This window comes from Dendrobates tinctorius, unplaced genomic scaffold (assembly GCF_039654945.1).
Source record: "Dendrobates tinctorius isolate UK_male_01 unplaced genomic scaffold, ASM3965494v1 ptg000165l, whole genome shotgun sequence".
In the NCBI taxonomy this organism is placed as follows: Eukaryota; Metazoa; Chordata; class Amphibia; order Anura; family Dendrobatidae; genus Dendrobates; species Dendrobates tinctorius.
Genome location: NW_027361832.1, coordinates 5013580 through 5038340, shown reverse-complemented (window position 1 = coordinate 5038340; position 24761 = coordinate 5013580). Strand labels below are relative to the sequence as shown.

General features: G+C 42.3%; 1 protein-coding gene across 4 annotated transcripts in view; it reads right to left on the bottom strand.

The window, feature by feature from the left end:
- The window catches only part of CPQ (carboxypeptidase Q), a 636368-nt gene that overhangs the window by 161752 nt on the left and 449855 nt on the right, over positions 1 to 24761 (bottom strand). For all 4 annotated transcript variants that reach the window (XM_073550429.1, XM_073550430.1, XM_073550431.1 and 1 more), the window contains one exon: positions 4232 to 4343. In XM_073550429.1, the coding sequence (XP_073406530.1) occupies positions 4232 to 4343 (112 nt within the window). The remainder of the gene's footprint in view (positions 1 to 4231; positions 4344 to 24761) is intronic.

Sequence of the window (24761 nt, the reverse complement as noted above, 5' to 3'; positions counted from 1 at the left end):
CTTCTGTGGGCGCCCAGGTCTTTTTGCATTGATGAGTTCACCAGTGCTTTCTTTCTTTCTCTGGATGTACCAAACTGTAGATTTTGCCACTCCTAATGTTGTAGCAATTTCTCGGATGGGCTTTTTCTGTTTTTGCAGCTTAAGGATGGCTTGTTTCACCTGCATGGAGAGCTCCTTTGACCGCATGTTTCCTTCATATCAAAACCTTCCAAATGCAAGCACCATACCTCAAATCAACTCCAGGCCTTTTATCTGCTTAATTGAGAATGACATAAGGAAAGGATTGCCCACACCTGTCCATGAAATAGCCTTGGAGTCAATTGTCCAATTACTTTTGGTCCCTTTAAAAACAGGGTGGCACATGTTAAGGAGCTGAAACTCCTAAACCCTTCATCCAATTTTAATGTGGATATCCTCAAATGAAAGCTGAAAGTCTGACCTTCAACTGCATCTGAATTGTTTTGTTTAAAATTCATTGTGGTAATGTCTAGAACCAAAATTAGAAAAATGTTGTCTCTGTACAAGTATATATGGACTTAACGGTATTACTGACAGATTCCTTTTAATGCGTCAATGGTAAAATGTTGGCCAGAATTAAATGTCTGTTCAGCACAAGTGTAATATATGATAAAAATGTATTTTTACATAGCATTTAGAACTAAAATATTAGATCATGAGCACAGTGAGAACTTCAAGACTATTTTCAAAGACTGTTTCAACGAAATATGGAACATTTTTGCTGATCATGTGAAGTCATGTAATGTTTCCTATTCTGTCATCTTTTCCCTTTGAATCTTTTATATGGACATAACTGGGAAACGTCCTAATATTTCCACAGGTTTGTCACTCAGATCCTTCGTGTAATGCCAGTCAGTGATGAGGTTGTGGAACTTACACATCATGAAGTTACGTATCTAAAATGGGTATGCACCATAGAAACAATCAGATGCTTTATGTTATCAATAAGTGCACAAAAGTCAAAAAACTGACTTTTTTTAATCACAATTTTGCATTTTCTACATTTCATAATACCATTTATGTAAAGTTGCATGATTCTTTTTTTTTGCATTAAATTCAGCTATTTATGATACGTCGTGATCACCAACATGGGTAACAAATACTAGTGGTATGGCAGTCATTACAATTCCTATACGAGTCCTGCTGGTCTTCCCGTGTATTATCACAATCCATATGCTAGATTTCCTCCTTTCAAAAGTAGAATTGAGGAAGGACACAGAAATAAGTGACTATAAACAGTGACATAAATAGATATTTAGGGGTTGCTTAGTGATTACTAATATGAGACAAATCTTGAGTGGATGTCCTCTAATCAGTGAACCATCAGTGAAGCTTTCTAAGGTCATGTCCGAATATGGATGATTTTGTTAAGGATATTTAGTATGGATTTAGGCTAGAAACTCCACAAAAAAAAAGTACAGTAAAATTAATTCAAATGATGATCACTTGTAGAGGGTTTCTCACAATGACAATGATGGCCCTTGACGTGGGTTGCCAGCTTGGGTATTTTGGCCAAAATATAGACCAATACCTCATGCATTTTATACATTGTTTTCAGTTTTTGTTGCACATTTTTCATGCAAGGTGCAGCCAGGCCTTTAAGGGTTGGCTTGGGGAATTGGCTTGTCTGTTTTTGTGGGGTGCACTTTGTTTAGTGCTGGGCAGCCCACCTGATCTAATAGTATGGGAGTTACTAATAGGCTGTAAGCCTTACACTGTGCATTACACTTATCTGTGTGACTGGCGCCCTATGCAAGCCTTACCCGTGTGCATATGCAATACTAGGCAAACACCCCCTCCATGAATAGTAAACATGGGAGTGGTTGATTCATTCATCAGTTTTTTGTACCTCTGCTTTTCAGTCTTTATCATGGGGCTGCTGCATCGTGCGGTGCATTAATATTGTGTCTTGGTGTTGGTTAATATGGCTGCCTTTTTTCTGTGATATTCTTCATGTTCTTTTTTGAGAATTGTAGAGGATTTGCATTAAAAAAACAAACTGGCGTGGAAACAATCAGTACAAGATTAAGAGTATACTGCATGCTGATTATCTCAGGGATTTTACTTTTTGTGATGTGTGATGAAAAATCTCTTGATAGTAAGCAAACCAGAGGGGGTCTTTCTCCTAGGACCCTTAAAAATCAGTAATCTGTGGAGAAACTGGCCGTGTGTTCAATTGCCCAGCAGCGCCACCAATGAGTAAATGAAGCATTACACAATTTACTATTTCCATTACTGGGCTGTCCATTCATGGCAAGGATATGTTGGGTCCTACAGAGTGAATGACGTATTGTGTTGCACTGAGATCCGGAATAACAGACCCCCCTCTATTAACTTCAGAACTGTGTGACAGATCTGTCGGCTCAAGCATGGGCTCCTGCGGTCAGGCTTTGCTCTGGCCATTCAGTTTAGCAGAATCCAAGGAAGTCCATCATATTTCCCTTTGAACAATATACGGGTCGGAGTTTTGATGCAAGGCTCCAGGGTTGCGTCCACAAAGTAGTCGCTGACTGTGAAGCAAGATGTGGGTGAAGCCTCAACCATAAGACATTGGCAGATCTGAACAAAAGTAGAAGATCCTGATTGTGGGGTCTGAATCTAAAGAGTTCAATCGGTCAATCAATTGGATCCCCGGATTTGGCAGTACTGTTGTCATTTACATTTGTTGGAGGGCAAAGCATAAGGCACCTGCGCCACCCAGTTTCGACTGGAAGGGAAAGGGTTTGCTATAAATAGATGAATAAACTGTTTGAAATTATTTTTTTAAATTGTTTTTAAGTGTTTCCTCCATGACCATAACTGTAAGGAATTTCTACGAAGAGTTCTTTATAATTATAAAAATAAGTGGAAAAACAAGTCAAGTTGCATTAACACTTAACAAAATCAGTAAGATTGCTAAAAAGCCCTATGTTCCCATCCTCACGCTGACGTCCATGTGTTTGCAGAAGGCTGTTATTTATGGAACATATTTCAACTCAATTAAGGCTGTTAGTGCGACTCCAGAGACATCAGTCCTACCAGTTGCTTGTGCAATCATTTATCTTGAATTTTAATATGCGAAGCTTCCATATTTGCGCAAAACAGAGGTAATAAGACGAGTAGCAGGACAGTGTGCCAAGGAGTGACGGAAAAAATAATATGACTGTACACGTCGTTCGACCCCTTCTAAAACATTAGTAAAGCCATACGATATAGCTACATGTCTTGTTCAGAAAATTGGTAAACGTATATATTTCCCCATCATAGAAGCCATGTTTGAAGGTCACAGCTGAAATATAATGGATCTTAATTGTTGTAATTGCTTTTCTTACTCGATCCACACAGCATATTGGATCAGTAAGGATGTATTCAAGCAAAATGTTGTGATGCAAATTTTTTTCAAAACTGCTGCAAAAATGTCACAGCTGTGCAAAACTATTTCATAACTGGCGGAACGATTTTCCACTAGAAGCTTTTGTTAAGAATATTATTTTTGTTTACGGTATTATACTTCCTTATATCACCGCCATCATATTCTGCAGCACTTTACAAACATCATCGTTGCCCCCATTGGGGCTCAAACTACATTCCCTATCAGTATGTCTTTGAAGTGTGGAAGGAAACCGGAGAACCCGGAGGAAACCCACGCAAACACGAGGAGAACATTTGTTTCAGGGAAATATACTTCCATACATACACCATCCGACATAGTCTGTACTGCAGCACGTGGAGGGAATGTAGCTTTGTACTAAGGATCCTTACTGCCGTTGTGCGGAGAACAGAGCATTCCAAAAACAAACATACTGAATGTATCCATCATTACCTTTTACTCTTGTCTCCAGATATCCTGAGATAAGTAACCTACTTTATGCTATATATTGACACTCAATGGCCACCATGTTGAGGGTGTTGCTTGCCAGTTGCAGTCATGTATTAGATTTATATTGTAATAAATCTGGAGTCCTTGGCGAAATTTATGGACGGGTGAAGGTAGAACAGAGATATGAGGTCTTGTCCAACCGAACATAAAATAATTTTCCCTATGGCTTACAATGAACCACTGATCCAAATTTACGCAAGGGTCAACCATAGTATCATCACTATAACAAGAAACTCAAGAGATCAATAAGGAAATGTGGAAATGGGAACAGTAAAAACTGAAACACCAAAGGCATGACTATCAGCAACTATTAAGCTAAATTCAGGGTAGATGACTCCATTTATAAATATTTACCAAGATCTTTAACGAGGGACAGCGCTTCCCAGGAGATAAAGGCTCCACCACCATCATCCATGGCTCCTTGCCCAACATCCCAGCTGTCCAGATGTCCACTGACAATCACCACCTACAACGAGGAGTAAATATATCAAAATATTGTACAAGTTTCACTTATGTCTTCATTGGTTATGTTCAGCAAGACCCTTCTGCTCCATGTAGAAAAATCAGGGATACATGAATGTAATAGATGAATCTGCATCATTGTCTTTGGATGCCTTACAATGCGCTTGTACAAGATTCCTGGCAGGAAAAGTGTGTGGCTGTTTCATAACGGGATGACATGTTCATTCTGGAATGGGAACAGATATTGCAAGAGCCGGAAACTAAGTGTCTCAATGTGGGTGTAATTCCTAATAGGGCTGTGAAAGACATTTGGACACAAAATTTCAACGAGGAGCTTCATGAGTTCACGAAATAACTTCATTTCTTTACCAGAAGAAAATGATCTATTTTTGGAAATGTTGCTTATATATTAAGTCCTTAGGTAGCAGATTTTTTATTTCTTTTTTGGAGGGGAGAGAGTTCCTTTGTTTGAAATATGGTGAGGACTTTATTGTGAAATGAGTTTGCATAGACAAGACTAGTAAGGTCAACAATTCACAATTTGCATTTCTGGTTCTTTTATCCAAATATACAGATATATTTGGATTTATTAATTTAATATGCAAATTATCTCTTCAGAGATAAAGAGGACTTGAACTCTGTTTCCACCTATTGGAAGTAGAAATCCTAAAAGTCAATATCGACCCTTTAAAGAACCTTGCCAAATGACTTAGAATAAGGCCGGGTGCACACGGTCTGGAAGTAGCAGCGCTTTGGACACAGAGTATGTTCGCTGCATCCAAAGCATTGCCATTTATTGAAGGTAGGTGAATCCTCATGTGATCACTGAACCGTGCACATTCACCACATCCAATACATTCTATGGGTGAAATTTCTCTTGGAGAGTATGTATGTAGAGCAGGCTGTCAGTCAAGGTGGAGGGAAGTGATTACATTGTGCTCACCGTGTAGTGAGCAGTGACTTAAGGGCCTGTCACACTAAGCTATATCGCTAGCAATATCACTATAACGTCACTGGTTTTTGTGACGCAGCAGCGATATTGCTAGCGATATCGCTATGTCTGATACTTACCTCCAAACGCTCCCCCGCTAATTATCGCTGAGCATGCGAGAACGTCCTGGGCCGTTTCTCGCCTCGTCGTCAGCTTCCTGCTGGGCTTCCTGTGGCGCCGACGAGCGACGCGTGGACGCGGGCGGGAGGACGTCAGGATTGCCTCGTCTGACAGGTAAGTAACGACCCCTGCGATGTCGCTGGTGAGATCTGCCTGTGTGGCAGCTCACTAGCGACCACTTAGCGATGCACCAGAGATCTTGACCGCGTCATATCGCTGGTCGGGATCGCTGGTGCATCGCTAAGTGTGACAGTACCTTTACAGCCCCGTCCATAGCCCTGATGACTGGAAGGGAGCAGCTGCAGAGAGAATAAAACTTTGTTTTCTCCCTATATCCATGCTTACAATCATATTTTTAAATGCTATTTAACTGCAGACAACCATATCTGCAAGTAAATGCCGTTACTCTATGTGAAAGGTTCCACATAACTGTCCCCCATAATGTTTCATTTGGTAAATCTAGGGTCTGGCAATTTTAATTCTTAAACTGCTGGTCTGTCACCTAAAATGTCCTTTCTAAATATCAGTCCGTTACACACTAGCCACTTTTGTAATTGGCTTTATAATAAAATGCCCTATATGTCTCCCTATCTAACTAATCCCAAAACGTGTTTTTTTTTACTGCACTTCCTGTGATGTTTCATTTGAGAGGAGTCTCAAACAAACAGGAGGCTGGGGATGCAGTCATTTCCCTGTAGCGCTTATGGCCCCTCCTGGAACAGAACGTTACCCAAGGGGCAGCGCTGCATTTACTTGTTTCTTGCATTGACGCCCTCTGAAGATGTTCTTGATCCATGCTGATAGACGCAATGGGGGAGGTAAGTGCAGCAGTAGCTCTCTTCTTCTATCTCCGCTACTGCATCTTTTAACTGTGAACAGGAGATGTCATTAGGGGGTGGAGATAGAAGTAGTGAGTGACACCAACGAATCATCGTCACGGGAAAGCACTGGTGTCACTCACGGCTTCTAATACTGCCCACTAATGACCATTTGTTTGAGGGAGGTGCTAGAAGCCATGGGGCGATGCTAGTGTCACTCACTGCCTCTATCTCCTCCCCTGGTGGTAGCGATAGAAACAAAGTGAGGGTTCTGCACTCACCTATCACGCAGTTTCTATCACCATATATCTATGACGTCTTCAGAGGGCAACAATAAAAGAAACTGAAATCACTGCAGTGCCACCCCCTTGATGATGTCATGTTCCAGGAGATGAGATAGCTGCTGCAGGGAAGTAAGTGCAGCCCCGGCCTCCTGTAACTTCCTGTTTGAAACTCCTCTCAAACGAAACGTCACGGGAAGTACAGATAAAAAAAAAAACACATTTAGGGATTAGCTAAATATGGAGACATGTAGGGAATTTACAAAAGTGCTTAGGGTGTAAACATAGATATTTAGAAAGGACATTTTAGGCACTGGATAACCCCTGTAAGGTGAGTTTAAGTGAGACAATCTTGACCCATTAATGAGAGCTTATCTACTATCCACAAGATGGTCAACAGTCATTTACTGGACTGTTTAAATTGGTCAATGAAGACTGATGAGAACACCAATTCTTGGCCTGTCTAAATGCACCTTTACCTATTTTTCCCCACTAATGACATGACAACCAAGTGCACATGACCACTGCAGCTAATCACTGTCTTCAGCGGTGTTGGGTCAGGTGAGTACTCGTTGTTATTTTTGTCACATTTACTGCATCCAATATTTTTTTTTTTACTGGAAAATTCATATAATGCCTCTTCCCTCCTGTAATTGTTGTTACAGGGAAACTGGTCATTTGCTAGATTACAGTTCATCGCGGCAGGTTACAGCAGCAGGACATCCGGTGAATATCTGATCTCCACGTGATCCTTCTAACAAACAGTTATTGCCCATAGCAGGCATCCCCTAGAAGTTTTTTCCTCTGGGAGAGCTACGCAAATCTAGTATAAGAAAGAGACATTTGGGTGTTCTGCCCGACATCACACGTGTCATTCACACTGGACTGGACAGACTGTCTGAGACTTATGATGTCCATCAACCATCGCGCTTCATAACTGAAGTTCTCCTCGAAGTCTGTGCTGCTTCTTTGTATAAATTTAGCACTGGTTTACACTGGCATGGGTCCATAGCTAAAGCATCCGCGTCTCCGAGTGTTGAATTAAAGGCCTATTCTGGCACAAATAAGTGTAAAAACTTGCTTTGCCACTGTATATTTCCTGCTTAATAGTTTCTGTATATGAGACAAGGATAATACTTGTTTTCCACTAATGTTCAGATTTCAACCAAGTGGAAACCATTAATGCAGATTTATGAACGTACATTTATTACTCATTTCCGTATTTTACAGATCAGTCATCTTATAGCAAGAGATACAAGATTCTGTGACTTTATAAAGTGATGTGAGGAAATATAGTCTGTACTGTGCTGTTGTATATGTTATATCATCAGGAAACAAATATACAGTAAATACAGAACTCATTGTGACAGAGTTCCACATCTGGAATACCCAGCATCTGACAACTAGGTCCTCCATATATGTAGTAATTCTGATACACATAGCCTGCACCCCAAATATTCAAGATCAGCTTATATTTCTTCTAACCCACAGTGTGAATTAGTAGCATTTTCTAATTTTAAGAACATTACATTGTGAATATTGGGGACTTCACATGAGGTTTTGAACTTGAATTCAGTTCTGCGACAATATGCCATTGCATCTCTAAAAAAAAATTCATTTGCTGAGTTTCATAATTTATTGTATTGTCTTTATTAACCAGTTCGATTTTCTGTTTGTTTTCCGTACATTCAGCTTAATTCTCGATCAGATATTCAAATAGTTTTTGCATCTCTTTTGTCCATGATATATAGAGATTCATTTTTATGTTCTTTCTCACTCACTAGTATTTTCTTTTTGCCGATATCAGGTGATGCCAGTGGGAAAATAAAGGAAATGCGTGTTTTTCATATTTTATTGATTACAAAGACCAACTAAAATACATTACAAAATGTGCTTGTTTTTCTGTAACAAATTATTTTTATATATCGGACACATTTTTTTTTCCGATAGGGACAGGGCTAGTAACAATGATTTGGATTGGCAGTGGATTTTTATTTACTTCTACTATTTTACATACTTTTTATTTATTTTTAATTTATTTTACATATTGTGCCTCCATAAGGTCATAAAAGACCTTTGTGGGGCATTTCAACATTTAAATACTGTTTTGGAATCTGATTTCTCCTGTACCTGGGGCTCGTATATTAGCCCTAGTAACAGTGGAAATGCTGCTTCTTGGATGCATAGTAGATGTGACTGGGTCTCAGGTTCTGTTCCCTCCCTATACCCAGTAATCACTTACTGTTAGAGCTTCCTATTACTGTATATACAGCGCTTGTTTAGCACTCTGTATACTGCAATCAAGAAGGAAGAGACTGTAATAAACCATCTGTGCCTACTGTATGGAGAGTCCAGCTGTGCCTGACAGCTGTCTCCCTGCTTCCACATCTGCACAATTGTGTGTAGCTGCTCTACTATGCTGTGACATTTTAGAACGTCACTGCAAAGTACAATGTGGACCGCCCAGGCTTTTAAAGTGGTTAAACATATTCTACTGTTGGTGTATACAGCTCCAATGCAGATTAAAGGTGACCACACACATTAGAAAGAGGTAGGTTGATGAACGATCTTTCCACTGACTCGGGCCATAGACATTTTTGTCCGTATTATACGGGGTGATTCACTCGCTACTTTACCTAGAAAAATTGCTGTAATTTTTAAAAGCGATGACCTTTCATACTGAAATTTGGACTGTACATAACTTGGTTAATGAGAAACTGATGTTTTAAAGCAGGGGTTGAAAATGTCCACCAAGCACGCCTGCACACACTGGTCCATATTGCTGAATGTATTCTGCAGGATGTCTGGGGTCATAGCCTGAATATCTCACTGTTTGTTCTCTTGGAGAGCCTGTAATGATCCTGGCTTTTTACTGTACACCCAGCCTTTCAAATGGCCCCAAAGAAAAAAATCCGGCAGTGTAAAGTCAGACGATCTTGGTGGCCATATTCCCTTGCAGATAACCCAGTCATCAAGAAAGGCTTCAATAAATGGTTTGGACTGCAGATTTCAACCTACAAACTTCTTTAGAAACTCACTTTGACACCTCTTTAAGGACTCAGTTCTCCACTAAGTTTTCACAATAAAAACACGCTCCTCCAAACTTTATCTGCTAACAAATGAAGAAGTCATTTGGCAAGAGTGAAATGCAAGCATCACACAAACTATCGATTCGCAGAAAGGCGAGCAGCAAGTCTATCTCGTAGTGGAGGTGACCGGCAGGGCGATAAGCTGACGATACCACTTGGTGCATGAATGTTTCTTGTCATTGAGGTTCATTGCACTCTCACTTCTCATGAACCAAAGTACAGTCCAAATTTCAGTATGGTTGACCATCTCTTTCTTAAGTTGCCACTCTTTTTCAGGGTAAAGTATAGAGTGAATCACCCTGTACTTTACAGTTATTTAGATTGGTTATGCTGTACATGTTCAATGACACTGAGTGAAGGACGAATGATCTACAGTGGGGCAAAAAAGTATTTAGTCAGTCAGCAATAGTGCAAGTTCCACCACTTAAAAAGATGAGAGGCGTCTGTAATTTACATCATAGGTAGACCTCAACTATGGGAGACAAACTGAGAAAAAAAAATCCAGAAAATCACATTGTCTGTTTTTTTTTCATTTTATTTGCATATTATGGTGGAAAATAAGTATTTGGTCAGAAACAAAATTTCATCTCAATACTTTGTGATATATCCTTTGTTGGCAATGACAGAGGTCAAACGTTTTCTGTAAGTCTTCACAAGGTTGCCACACACTGTTGTTGGTATGTTGGCCCATTCCTCCATGCAGATCTCCTCTAGAGCAGTGATGTTTTTGGCTTTTCGCTTGGCAACACGGACTTTCAACTCCCTCCAAAGGTTTTCTATAGGGTTGAGATCTGGAGACTGGCTAGGCCACTCCAGGACCTTGAAATGCTTCTTACGAAGCCACTCCTTCGTTGCCCTGGCGGTGTGCTTTGGATCATTGTCATGTTGAAAGACCCAGCCACGTTTCATATTCAATGCCCTTGCTGATGGAAGGAGGTTTGCACTCAAAATCTCACGATACATGGCCCCATTCATTCTTTCATGTACCCGGATCAGTCGTCCTGGCCCCTTTGCAGAGAAACAGCCCCAAAGCATGATGTTTCCACCACCATGCTTTACAGTAGGTATGGTGTTTGATGGATGCAACTCAGTATTCTTTTTCCTCCAAACACGACAAGTTGTGTTTCTACCAAACAGTTCCAGTTTGGTTTCATCAGACCATAGGACATTCTCCCAAAACTCCTCTGGATCATCCAAATGCTCTCTAGCAAACTTCAGACGGGCCCGGACATGTACAGGCATAAGCAGTGGGACACGTCTGGCACTGCAGGATCTGAGTCCATGGTGGCGTAGTGTGTTACTTATGGTAGGCCTTGTTACATTGGTCCCAGCTCTCTGCAGTTCATTCACTAGGTCCCCCCGCGTGGTTCTGGGATTTTTGCTCACCGTTCTTGTGATCATTCTGACCCCACGGGGTGGGATTTTGCGTGGAGCACCAGATCGAGGGAGATTATCAGTGGTCTTGTATGTCTTCCATTTTCTAATTATTGCTCCCACAGTTGATTTCTTCACTCCAAGCTGGTTGGCTATTGCAGATTCAGTCTTCCCAGCCTGGTGCAGGGCTACAATTTTGTTTCTGGTGTCCTTTGACAGCTCTTTGGTCTTCACCATAGTGGAGTTTGGAGTCAGACTGTTTGAGGGTGTGCACAGGTGTCTTTTTATACTGATAACAAGTTTAAACAGGTGCCATTACTACAGGTAATGAGTGGAGGAAAGAGGAGACTCTTAAAGAAGAAGTTACAGGTCTGTGAGAGCCAGAAATCTTGATTGCTTGTTTCTGACCAAATACTTATTTTCCACTATAATATGCAAATAAAATGAAAAAAAAACAGACAATGTGATTTTCTGGATTTTTTTTTCTCAGTTTGTCTCCCATAGTTGAGGTCTACCTATGATGTAAATTACAGACGCCTCTCATCTTTTTAAGTGGTGGAACTTGCACTATTGCTGACTGACTAAATACTTTTTTGCCCCACTGTATATAGGAACATTGTTTCAGAGATAACCCACCCACAAGCCCCAAATGCATGAATATTTTAAACATAGTCGATTCTTTTTCAAATGTTTGTCAAAGGTCAGCAAAAAAGACTTATTACAATGTCACCCAACAATCTAAAGTTTTGGTTGCAGTGGTCCATTTTAATCAATTTTAGACTATAGTGTATGGCCAACTTTTTCTGTGTCTATGGTTATACTCTAAATCAGTGTTTCTCAACCCCGGTCCTCAAGATCCACCAACAGGTCAAGTTTTCAGGATTTCATTAGTATTGCATAGGTGACGGAATTAATGACTGAGCAGGTGATGAAATTATACTAAGGATACCCTGAAAACTTGACCCGTTGGTGGCTCTTGAGGACTGGAGTTGAGAAACACTGCTCTAAATCCTGTGTAGCTCCTGCAGTCATGACCTGCATGGAACACTACATTTTCTCTGCAATGCTGGATACAAGGGAAATCTATGGTCAGCTATGGTCTTCCCCGATATCATTGGTCGATGACCCCATACGAATAAGATTGTTGGCCCAACCCAGCAATATCGGTGTCTCCAGCCGACGTTAGCCTAATGTGTATGGGGGCCTTAAGAAAGATTTACCTTTTCAGTGTTTGATAGTATGATCAAGACCAAATAATAGTCTTCCACTTAAAATAAAATTAGTTGAATTATATAAAATTAATAATATTGTCAGTTTATTCACATTAAGGGGGTTAGCTACGGTAATCACATTTCAGTTTTAACTGTTCTAGAGATTAGCCGATCACTATGGGTCTGGCGTCCGGTCCCCCTGGCAAGCACCTGCTTTTGCAGAAGGAAGTCGCCACTACGGAACTGTTTAAGTACATGGCAGGCATTTAGGAAAAAAAGAGTTAACCTTTTGAAACAACCCCTTTAAAGGGGTTCCCAAAGTTAATTTAAAAGCTGCATATAAGAAGCAATACCTTTAATATATACCGTACTCACTATTTTACTCCCCATTGTTCCTGGCCTTGTCCCCTGTGTCACTGTTAGCCTTAGTTTTATAAGGTTGAGGACCAATGGGACCAGTGAATGGCTGGAAGTGGGGAAATTGAGAAAAGACATCTGCCGTCAAGGTGAAAAGAAGACCAGAGGGGAGCATCGGGAGCGCAGAGCTGGAACAGCGGGAAGTAAAAGAATGAGCATATATTTTATCATTTCCGATGTATTCAGCTTTTGGATTATCTTGGACAACCCCTTTGAAGATCTAGTACAAAGAAATATCAACTTCCTACAGCCCCCCAAAAAACAATACGTTAGTTACGACTGTGAGAAAATTTACATATTTTGAACATTTAGGGTTTATTGCTCAGATATATGGAAGTAGTAAATCTAAGCAAGTTGGGAAAATAGTCATTAAGATGACAGAGAATGAGATCCAAAATGTTTCACTTTACAGCTAACTCAATGTGACTAATTAAAGTCTACCTTTCAGCTGTAGAAGAGGACGTTACATGTGAATTATTACATCACTGCAGCTGTTGTTTCATCTAGTCATAAAAGAAAGATGGCGAAACGCGGCAATCCCTTTCCAGCGTCGTCTTTAGTTATATGAAGAATAGTATAGAAAGAAAAAGTCAAGAGTCTTTCCACAGAGACAAAGCGGCGGCAGATGACTACACGTTGCCTTACTCATTTCACGGGCAATCGGACAAACCAGGATTCACGGCTGCTGACGCCAAAATCGCTACAGAATCATCAAACGGTGAATCCAGACTCTGTGCACAAACAAGCCCCTTCCACAACTGTTTTCGAGAGGCAGCAATGTTTATGAATCCTCTGTTGCCACTAATACTGGCGCCTCTGTTTTTCTCTCTCTTTTAACTCTGGCAACAATCCAACAACCTCAGTGATGAAGAACACAGTTGTGTCTTTTTAGAACATTTAATTCCCGAAAAAACGAAGGCCTCTCTGTGCATAAGCTAAACACCGACATGCTTCAGAGGCTGCTGAAGGCATCTTCTCGTCACTATAAGGAATGCCGCAGCGGCATGAGTGGTGGGTTAGTACCTGCTCTGTTTATCAGTGCACAGAGTCAAATCTGTTCCCAGAGGCCCAGAGAAAACCACAAGGTTAGCAATAGGAAGGGAAGGCATTGAAGGTCATTATTAAAGTGCAAAACAGCGGGACCAAACAACATTCTCTCCCGTTCTTGATTATAGAGATGGCAATGATAACTAGAGGTGAATTTCGCACAGTCCCTTCTCGAACTCTGTCAACTTTTATAAAGGGGTTGTCTGATTACAGAAGAAGTTCTTTAGTGGGTTTCAAAGGTAGAGAACTGTAATAAACTTTACCTACTTGATTTCGAAAACTATATCTGTCACTAGATTTCTGCTACCTACCTGACAGCAGCATGATGTAGGGGCAGAGACCCTAATTGTAATGATGTGTCCCTTACTGGGCTGCTTTCTGTAGTTTTAACTAGGAAACCTTCTGCCATGTAGTCCGCCATATTCATGGGCTCCGCATATCCCCACACACCCATTACTGAATGGCTATTTTCGGCTATGTACACAGAAAGCGGCAATCAGTGGTGTCAGTTGGGTTATACAGAACTCAGTATTCAGAGGACTGGTAGATTTGCTGCACAGCAGGTCTGGCGTTAGACGGGTCCCACACCCTTGGGGGCCTTCAAGCCTGTTTTCACCTTCATGACCAGGCCAAATTTTACAATTCTGCCCAATGTCCCTTTATAAGGTAATAACTCTGGATCGCTTCAAAGGGCCCACTGATTCTGAGACTGCTTTTTCTTGACATATTGTATTTTATGATCGTGGTAAAATTTCTTCGATATGATTTGCGCTTATTTGTGAAAAAAAAAATTGGAAATTTGACAAAAATAGGACAATTTAGCAATTTTCAATCTTTTATTTTTTATACTTTATCAGAAAGATAAGACACACTGCATAATTACCATAAGAGCAACACTTCTAAAAACCATAAAAATCAACACCAAATAAAAAAGGCCCACATCTCTGGAAACATATGGCGCATTAAAAAAACAAAAGCAGGGAAGCAGCCAGAATGAAATAAAAGCACAAACTGGAACAGCTAATTTTAATCTGGTGACAGGTCCTACTTAACCCCTTTCGGACAGCGGGCGTAAATTTGCCTTTGATGAGGGCTCCGTCGGTGAGCCCACATCTTTCCAGGGACATGTCAGCTGTTTTGACACCTGGATATTCGGGTCCGGCGGGTTCTGCGGAACAGTTACAAAAAGTTTGCATACAAGAACAGTACCCGGACCCGAACCTGGATCCCATTCACTTGAATGGGGGGCCCAAACATCCAGTGTTTGCCATGCTGTCATGTGCAGGACTGACTTAGAAATAATGTTTAGTTTATGACTGGATAGTCACTTTAAATTGCATTTTTTTTTTTTAAAAAAGTAGTTTAAAATACTCCTTTATTCTCAAACTGTCTGCATATTTCTGATGACTAGTCCTGTGCGTATCTGAACATTTTTTGTTTACCTTTTACACAGTTGAATAAGTCACAACTAATTTACCGGCACATCACAATGTGACACTCGTTGTGTTCTCGGACTATGGAGATGCATCTTACAGGTTATTTCAAATGACACATTTGTGTCTGATTTCAGAGGAAGCCTCCATCTTTCTCTGATCTTAAAGAATTCCTTATCTGACAAGATGACAGGGCTCACCGATTACCTTTTCATCAAGTATAATACATAATGAATTTCAACAGTTCCATTAAAATGACTGCACATAAAGGCAGACGCATTTGTGTGTCTCCCCTGCTAAGACGACAACATATTTTATATTTGCCAGCTATGAATTTATATGAGTTCACTTCATTATATTTGATAAAATGCATTAATGAAAGCGGTGACATCATGATTTTCACAAGTAGACGTAGAAAACAATAATATAAGCCCCCGGTCCAACCTGCAAGATAAGAAAAATAAGTTTTGTTATACTCACCCAGGGGGTAGTCCGATGCGGTCCAGTCCAATGGGTATCGCAGGTCCGGGTCCGGCACCTCTCATCTTCTTGCGCCGCTGCCCTCCTGTTTGCTTCCTTGCTCCCAGCATCGCACTTCTGCGCAGGCGTTCTTCTCCGCCCTGTTGAAGGCAGAGCAAAGCACTGCAGTGCGCAGGTGTCGGGAAAGGTCAGAGAGGCCCAGCGCCTGCACACTGCAGTACTTTGCTTTGCCCAGAACAGGGCAGAGACATACGCCTGCGCAGATGTGCGATGCCGGGTACGACGAAGCAAGCGGAAGGGCGTCATCGCAAGAAGATGGGAGGCGCCGGACCACGGACCTGCGACACTCATTGGACCAGACCGCATCGGACTGCCTCCCCAGGTGAGTATAATGAAACTTATTTCTCATACGTGGAGAATAAAAAAAGTTTCTTCACACTTTCTTTCCTGTCAGTCCTTGAAAATCGGACAGCACTTGGATGTCTCAGAGTGTGGTCCGAATTTTATCATGAACCCAAAAACATGCATTGCCAATTTTGATATTACCTCTCGGATCAAAATCAGATGTCTCTGATTTTTTCAATGGACCGCTCGGTCCAAGGAAAAGATCAGACATTTGCACAGTCCCATAGCTACGAGTTCTATCCATGAGAACCATGGATAGCACTCATACGAAAAAAATCGGTTGTGTGCACCAGCCCTAGTGGTAACCGCAAAGCATTCAGTGGGTCATGCTTCGCTCCGCACTCTCGTGGTAACTGACCCTAAACAGTCAATTTAAGAGGTTGTTCACTACTCGAAAACCTCTTCTCATTCCTCATGTTTGGACCTGTAAATATAAAAACACCTATGCTCACCTCGAGTGACAGTTCCTGGGTCTCACGTGAGGTTGTTACATCACACAAACCCTGCACTCAATCAGCACCAGCTTCACTATCCATGCCTTCGGACAAATTGAACATCAAGAGGAAGTCAGGGCTGCGACTGGCTCTCTGACTGTTCGACTTGTACAAAAGAGAGAACAGAGAAGCCAGCGCTCATTGGAAGCTGGGATCACATGACATAACCTCATATTAGCCTCAGGAACACGAGTGCTGACACTACTGGAACGATGCTAGCACAAGAGGTGAGTATAAGTGTTTTTATTTTAAACCTGGTCAAACATGAGGAATGAGAAGGGGTTGTCCAAGAAGTGGACAACCCCTCTAAAGGGAATCAATCATAAGAGTAATACTGCTTGAACCACGGACAGCATGAATCAGACACTGACTGCGCTTTTTTCAGTAAGAATACTTTGAAAAGCCGGTCAGACACTATATGTTTTGGGTGACTAGTATGACATGGTCCCTGGCTGATTTCTCCTCACTCTAATCCCCTTTGACTGATAGGTCTCTCCTAATGTAAATACATAGGGAGAGACTTGTCAGTGAAATGAAGTGGGAGGAAGCCAACCGGGGATAACATCGGACTAGTCAGCTGAGGTACATAGTCATTGATTGGCTTTTTAAAGTATGCTTACTCTGGAACTCTGCAGCGTTTCAGAACAAAACATACCATTCTTCAGTCATGCAGTATCATGAGGGTGCAACATCCCCCTGAAAGACCTGGCGTTAGAAGGTCAAGTCAGGTAATGAATCACTCCTCTATAGAGATGGTGTGATTCATGTGCTATTTTAAATGGATTTCCTTTCCTTCAGTGCTGAGAGGGTTAAGGATTCTTTCCATGCTGGCTGTCACCATACAGTCTGGGTGTTCTCAGCTGAAACTGCTTATCATTTTCTCCCTCTATATACTGGCTCTGGGCATTTGGTCCTTGCAGGTGAAAGATTTGTCTTCCTGTGCTAAGTGCTAAAGCTGAGTAGCTAGAGAGGGAGTTGTAGTAGAAGTAGTAGTAATGGTGATCTGTTTGCTGTAGTACGTGTAAGTTTATCTCCTTGTCTATATTCCTATTTAGTTAATTGCTCCTTGTTCCTATTCTCCCTATTTTTGGTGAGTGCGTTGTATGATAGTGTTTTTCTGTTATCCTTTGTGTTTTGTTTACCATACATTTCTGTCCCATGACCCATATTCGGTTTTAACAGGAGTTTAGTAAGGTTGAAGACCCGGGCCTCTCTACCCTCAAGAGTACCTTCAAGACAGGCATAGTTAGGGTCCCAGTTGCAGTTTGAGGCCCCTCTTCTTTACTTAAGATCATCACAGCGTGACATGCAGCTATTGCTTGATATATGCTGCCTGTGGTTCAGGAAGTAATTTGATGACAAGTTAATTTTATTGTGCTCGCCTGTTCATTAATGGGAAGCAAACAAAAACTCTGCTATTGCAAAAAGAGAAAGTGATGGGCAACTACCACCCTGTCACTCCATAATAATCCAGGCCCAGAAACAAAACTTATTGAAGACTCTACAAACGTACTTCACTGAGCAAACATAGCTCTCCTGGATATCATCATCTCATCTAGCTGTCACTACTTCCAACTTTAATCTTATCAATTGCATACCTATCATTTATCTAAAAATATAACAGAGGCTTCACTCCGAACTGGGGGTAATAAACTGTTAGATCTTTATCGATTGATCTAATAACTGTTTATACTTAGAAATACAAAAAACCTATATGAAATGAAAAGTAAAAAGCAACAATCCTGTATAAATTCTTGTTATTTTTGCACGACTAGTGGCTTTGTGTGTCTTTATAAATTTGTGTCGCCTCCCGTCACTTGGTCTATAATTATAATCAACCCTTGAAAACAGCCATACATTTTATTTTGCTGAGCTAAAATGTTTGAAGCCTTGATAGTTCTGTGATATTATTTGTATAAGGGGTTCATGCATGTAATTCAGAATACCAAGCATCAGCGGGTTGATTCTTTCTGCATGTAGCTTTTTAGAGAATATTATTGTTATTTGTATAGCGCTGGCGCATTCATGTACACAGATGTAAACCCGCAAACAGGGTGATTAACAATTCAAGTAATGCACCCGCAATAGAGCAGCCCTGGCCCCCTACTAAATGCATAGGTAAATGACAAAGGATCTATTGTCTGCTGATATACAAGCTATAGGGTTACAACATAATGTGGCAACACATTAAAGAAGTTTTTTAGCTAAACAAAAAATATTGTTAAGTGAACCTAACTCTAAAAAATATGTGATTTACTAATACGGTTAATGCCCCAAAAGTGCCCTAATCTTGAGCCGTTTCCCAACGGGTCCACTTCCGATTTGTGTTCGACACACCGGAGCTTATGGACTGGCTGACTACTCATTTTAATATCTGAGCCAGACCCCTTCTCTATTAATACAGAGAAGGGGGCTGACTTAGATCCTAAGAGGTCTGAGAAGTAATCTACGTCCGACTCTCTTCTCCGAGAACGTAGAACATTGCGACAAATTTCAACAAATTTTGAATAAATGCTCTCTGGACATTATAATCTTGACCATCGAATTTCTACAGAAGGAATTGACGATCACGCAACAACACATCTCTGCCATCGAGACACAACTCGCCACTATCCTTTCAAGCGTGGATTGAACCACCTTAAAGAACAAAAGCAACGCCACCCTGACTGAACACCGTAATATCTACAGGAGAAAAAATGCTCTAAATTTCAGAGGGATACAGAGGATTACGCCAACATCCGTGTCTACCGATGGAACGAGTCGTCCGGCTCAAGACCCTGGCACGCCAAAACCAGACGACACCAGGACTCCTACAGCTCAGAAAGTGATACGTCCATTGGACACGGCCCCAGACTCCTTTTTTAGGCAAACAGCGCAGAGACTTCTGAAAGGAAGGACCATCACACACAGACCCACCCGCCGATCCCAACGCAAGAATGGCCACAAGATCCCAGACAAAGTAGCGATCCTCTACTCATATTACCTTGCACCCCTCCATTCAGGTGTCCTTTGCAATCAGAATATCCTTTATACCATTCAGTGAACCTTGCCAACAGCAACTGTATGAATAAGACCCTGTGAGGGTTGAAACGTTATGTTCTTGAACATTTCTCTAGTACCGGGATTGCCATCCCACTTCACCAGCACCTTGGAACTCTCCAGGCAAGAGTGCTCGCCACACTACCTGTCTTAAGGCCCCGTCACACTAAGCGACTTACCAGCGATCCCGACACCGATATCAAGGTGTCAGGATCGCTGGTAAGTCGCTATGTGATCGCTGGTGAGCTGTCACACAGACAGCTTCACCAGCGATCAGCACAGCGATGCCGAGCGCCCGGCATCGCTTGCCATTGCTGTAAAAAATAGAATCAAAATAAAAAATATAGTTATTCTCACCTTCCGACGTCCCACGCAGCCATCCCGCCTCTCTCCACGCTCCGGTCCCAGTGATCCTTTGCACGAATGACCGCGAGACTTTGTTATCCCGCGAGACCGTGACATCTCGCGGTCATTCGTGCAAAGGATCACTGGGACCGGAGCGTGGAGAGAGGCAGGATGGCTGAACGCGATGTCGGAAGGTGAGAATAACTATATTTTTTATTTTTTTTATTATTTTTTACACCTGATCGCTGGTCTCCCGCCTGTCACACACAGCGATGCGTGCTGGCCAGCGGGAGACCAGCGACAAAAGAAATGTCCAGAGGTTTCTTCCAGCGATCAGCGATACAGGCAGGGGGGCCGCTCGCTGATCGCTGTCACACACAGCGATCTCGCTGGTGAGATCGCTGTTACGTAACAGAAGTTGTGACTCAGCAGCGATCTCGCTACCGAGATCGCTTAGTGAGACGGGGCCTTTAGACTCTAAAATGAGCAGTCAGCCAACTCTCTTCACTCACAGTTTTGATCAAATGCTGACACTGGATTAAAGTTGTTTGCATTTGTTCCGGGGCTTAGCTAGGAGGAGTCCTTTTCCTAAATACTAAGTGCCAGGAAGGGCACAAACAAGCCAGTTCAAGTTGGCCAGGGTTTTGGGATACTGGGCAAGAACAGGAAACTACTGAAAATGTTTGCTTTGGGTAAAGGAAAGTCTAGCTATGAACAACACTGAAAACAAGAACTGCCAAAAACTTTACATGGGTGGTCCAGGACTATTTTGCTTTTATTACTATGGACCGAACAACTAACAGGCAGATAGTTGCTAACAGAGGCATTACCTGCCTGTTCTACCCGGCGCCAGATGCTCTACATCAACAGAGCAGCTCTTCTGGGCTGCTCTATTGACAGACCGTAACTGCCGTAGTCATGCTGATTGACAGCTGGCTCCCCGCAGCTAGGCAGCAGGGATCTGGCTCTTAATCAGCATGATGTCACCAGTCACACCCCATCAACAGAGTAGACCAGAGCAGAGTAGACCATAAGTAGCTGTTCTGTTGATGTGACGGCAGCAGAAGCTGCTGAATTGCCAGCAGGAGCGGTTTTTGACTGCTCTGTGCCGGCAGAGATCAGCACTGGGCACAACAGGAAGGTACTTAGCAACTACCTGCCTGTCACTTCTTAAGGCTGTAGTGAAAAAAAATAAATATTCCTGGATTTCCCCTTTAATAGAGAACATGAATAGAGCCAGTGGCTCAGCAACCTGGTCTTCATGTGTTAAACATTGCAGAAAATAAATCGCCATTATAATCTAGAGTAACATCATTTACCGCTCAGTAAATCAGGGTGAAAGAAGGAAGCAAAATAAATGCAATAAGTATAAGATACAAAAGTTCATAAAGCAATAACAAGCATGTCAAAATTATTATACTAATAGGCAAAGTTGCAAGCTGAAGAAGACAAGTAATTCTTAGAGGTTACTGATGGATCGCCTGCAGTGAGGAAATGAAGCCTCAGAAAGCGCTGTCAATTATTGTGTTTCAAGATGTAAAGTTCATTTAAATCTGTTGTTATGTACAACTGTAGGGTCTGTTTAATGATAAGAACTTCTGGGGTAGGTTTCCTTATAGCATCCATATATCTTTTTCAATGTACTGCTGCTGAAATAAGGGGAGATACAATACTCTAAGACTGTATCGAGTCACGTTATAGAACCGGCATGGTCCATGCAATGTCATAGTTGGTGACATCAATCACGTGTCTTTCCTCAGCCTCTCCATCTTGGAGAAGTGGACCAGAAGAGTAGCTGCAGTTAATTGGAGGTATATGAGTCTGCTTTAACTCACACTATGGGAGACGCAGAACAACTACCTGGTAAAGTGACTAAACATCTGTTGTAGCTCAGACCTCATTCAGACGTCTGTGAATGGCGCACCTGTTCTATCAGTGAGTGTCACGGACAGATCACATGACCATTATCATTATAGAACTCTTCATACATCTATGTTTTTTTGGAGACCACAAGTCTAAATTAATGAAGATGACATCTGAGTCACGGATCAAAGTAACCTGTACAAGTCTATGGGTCTGTGAAGAATCCCTTATATGTTTTGCCTGCAAAGACTTGGCTTCTGTGACATACCGTATCCACTCTTAGGCTACTTTCACACATCAGGTTTTCGGCGTCAGGCGCGATCCGGCGTCGTGCCGGAATGCCGGACCCGGCAAATGTTTTGTAAAACCTGAAGTGCCGGATCCGGTTTTCTGCCGGATCCGTCTTGTTCTTGACAGACAAAACCGGATCCGTCTCATCCGGTTCATCCGTTTTTCTATCCGTTTTTCGACGGATTACGCCGGATCCGGTTTTTAAAATTGACCCTTGTGGCCTTCCGAACGGGATTGGCTACTGAAAAACTAGATATAGCATGTTCCTACAGCCCTTCTTTGACAGGTTGTAGAGAAGAAAGTGCAGGTTGGAGAGAAGAGCAAGTTACTGGCGAAGATGGATGTTGTCATTGGAAATATTACCACTAGAAGTTCTGTGACGGTTTCAGGGACAATTTTCCACTATACTTTATGTCACCTCAAGGCAGAGTACACTGGGATGACAGAGTGTGAAAGATTTGTGCCCTAAACTTGTGTACCTTCTGGACCAACAGTATATACCTTTGCCAACCAAAGTTGGCTATCTTGTCATGGTCTTACTATTTTTAGCTTTAGGCCACAGGTGTGTACCTGGTTGTGTTTTATGCAAAGTATTTCACCTTTTAACAAAAGTTGTGTACATTGGTAGGAAATCACCAACAATAAACACAACTTTTTAGGTGAAATACTTTGCTTCAAACACAACCAGAAACACAACTGTGGCAAAAAGCTAAAATTTACCCACAGTTATATACCTGGTTTTGAATACCTTTTTACCTTTGAAATACCCTGTATTTAACCTTTTTTTAAAACATAGTTCGCCGCAGAAAGAAATGACAGACAACCATTGTGAAACGATAATTTAACTTTTATTTAAATTTTTTTTTTTTTTATGTTTTTAAAGTGCAAAAAACTTTTTTAATAAAGGTTTTAAACCCAATGGGCATTTTTATTACACAAAAAAAAATTACAAATCTGTGTACTGTGGGGTGGAAATACTGCTGGAGGGGCTGCGGGACACTTCGACACTGGGTGTGTGGAGAGAGGACTGGGATCGTGGTGGGGAAGGAACAGTTAGAGGTGAAGGTGTGGAAAAAGCTACAGAATGGGTGGACATGTGGGAGGCAGAAGAGGTGGTGGGTGGTGGAGTGGAGGGTTGGGCAGGGACTGTAGGAGCAGATGATGTTGATGGAAAGTTGTATGGGGAAGGAGTTTGGTACGGGGAAGGAGTTTGGTACGGGGAAGGAGTTTGGTACGGGGCAGGTTGCTGGAAGTGGGGAGATGTCTGGTACTGGTGAGGTTGCTGGTATGTAATAGGAGGGGGAGGATGGAAAGTGGCTGGAGGGGGTGCAGATGTAATAGGAGGGGGAGGATGGAAAGTGGCTGGAGGGGGTGCAGATGTAATAGGAGGGGGAGGATGGAAAGTGGCTGGAGGGGATGCAGGTGGAGGAACTACAGTGGTGGGAGGTGGAGGTTGGGAGGTAACCTGCTGTAGAGCACCGTGGCACGAATGCATTACATGCATCTGCTGGGTAGGAGATAGTGTTGCCATGCGCTCCACAACAGACCTGAAAAAGGTGTGGTTTGGCGAAGATCTTGCTTCTGAATGCATGGTTTGCAGAAGTGTCTTCACCTCCAGAATGCTGGAGTTGATCTGCTGAAAGCCTGCGGAGATTTGCTCTGACAAGACTTTGAGACAGTTCTGGAAAGATGCATTCAGATGCAAGAACTCTTGCGCATAACTCTTTTCCTGACCCCTCTGCCGCTGCCGCCCAGTACCCGCAGGTGTACTAGAGGCGGCAGGGGCAGAAGGGTGGGGTAAAGGGAAAGCGATCTCCTCACCAGCAGCTTCATGTAATGTAGGCGGCCACGATGCTCCTGTGCTGGTGGATGGGACAGATGGGTCGAATGTGTGGGAAGGCTGGGAAGGTGCAGATGTACCGGGGCGGTCGAAGTGTCCCTCGGTGCCGGTCTCCTCAGGGATCGCCTCAGAAGGGTCCAATCGTGCAGGCTCCCGAGTGCTGCTCACCGTGCTGTGGAATAAAGAGAAAAAAAACAATTAAAATACTGACATGGTATGGCCCTGGCTGAAAAAAAAAAGTTACATCTAACATTTTTTTCACATGTGGTGTGTAATATTTACCTTCTGGTGAGCATTGTTTCCCGGAGGAACGACAGGGCTTGTGCGTACTTGTACTTGCTCCTGCGTCCTCCAGATCCACTCGGGGCCCGCATCTCTTTATTGAACTCCTTCTTGAAACGATCCCTCACAGACCGCCACCGATTCACAATTCTGTTCCCTGAAACGAGAAAGGAGTGGTTAGTATACAACATCAGTGTTTCACAAACTCCAGTCCTCATGGTCCCCAGGGGTCATGTTTTCAGGATTTCCATAGTAAATAGAAATCCTGAACACATGATCCGTGGGGACCACGAGGACTGGAGTTCGGGAAACACTGGTTTACATCAAGCAACCGGTACTGTATATACTTACGCTCTTTAATCTGGGCCCGAGCTTCGAGGTCCTCCCAGCGGCCCACAAGGAGAGAACAGATTTCCTCCCAGAGTCGTCGGGTAACGATAAGGTCAGTGTGGCGGCGGTCAGCCATATTCCAGAGCGGCTCCCTTTCTCTGACGAGATCGATGAGGTGGTCCACATCGAGTCCTCCATCCTCACCGTCAGAGTCGGTATCACGCTGTGAAGGCTGTTAAAGAAAAAGACAAAAATAACATTATTAGCCTCCA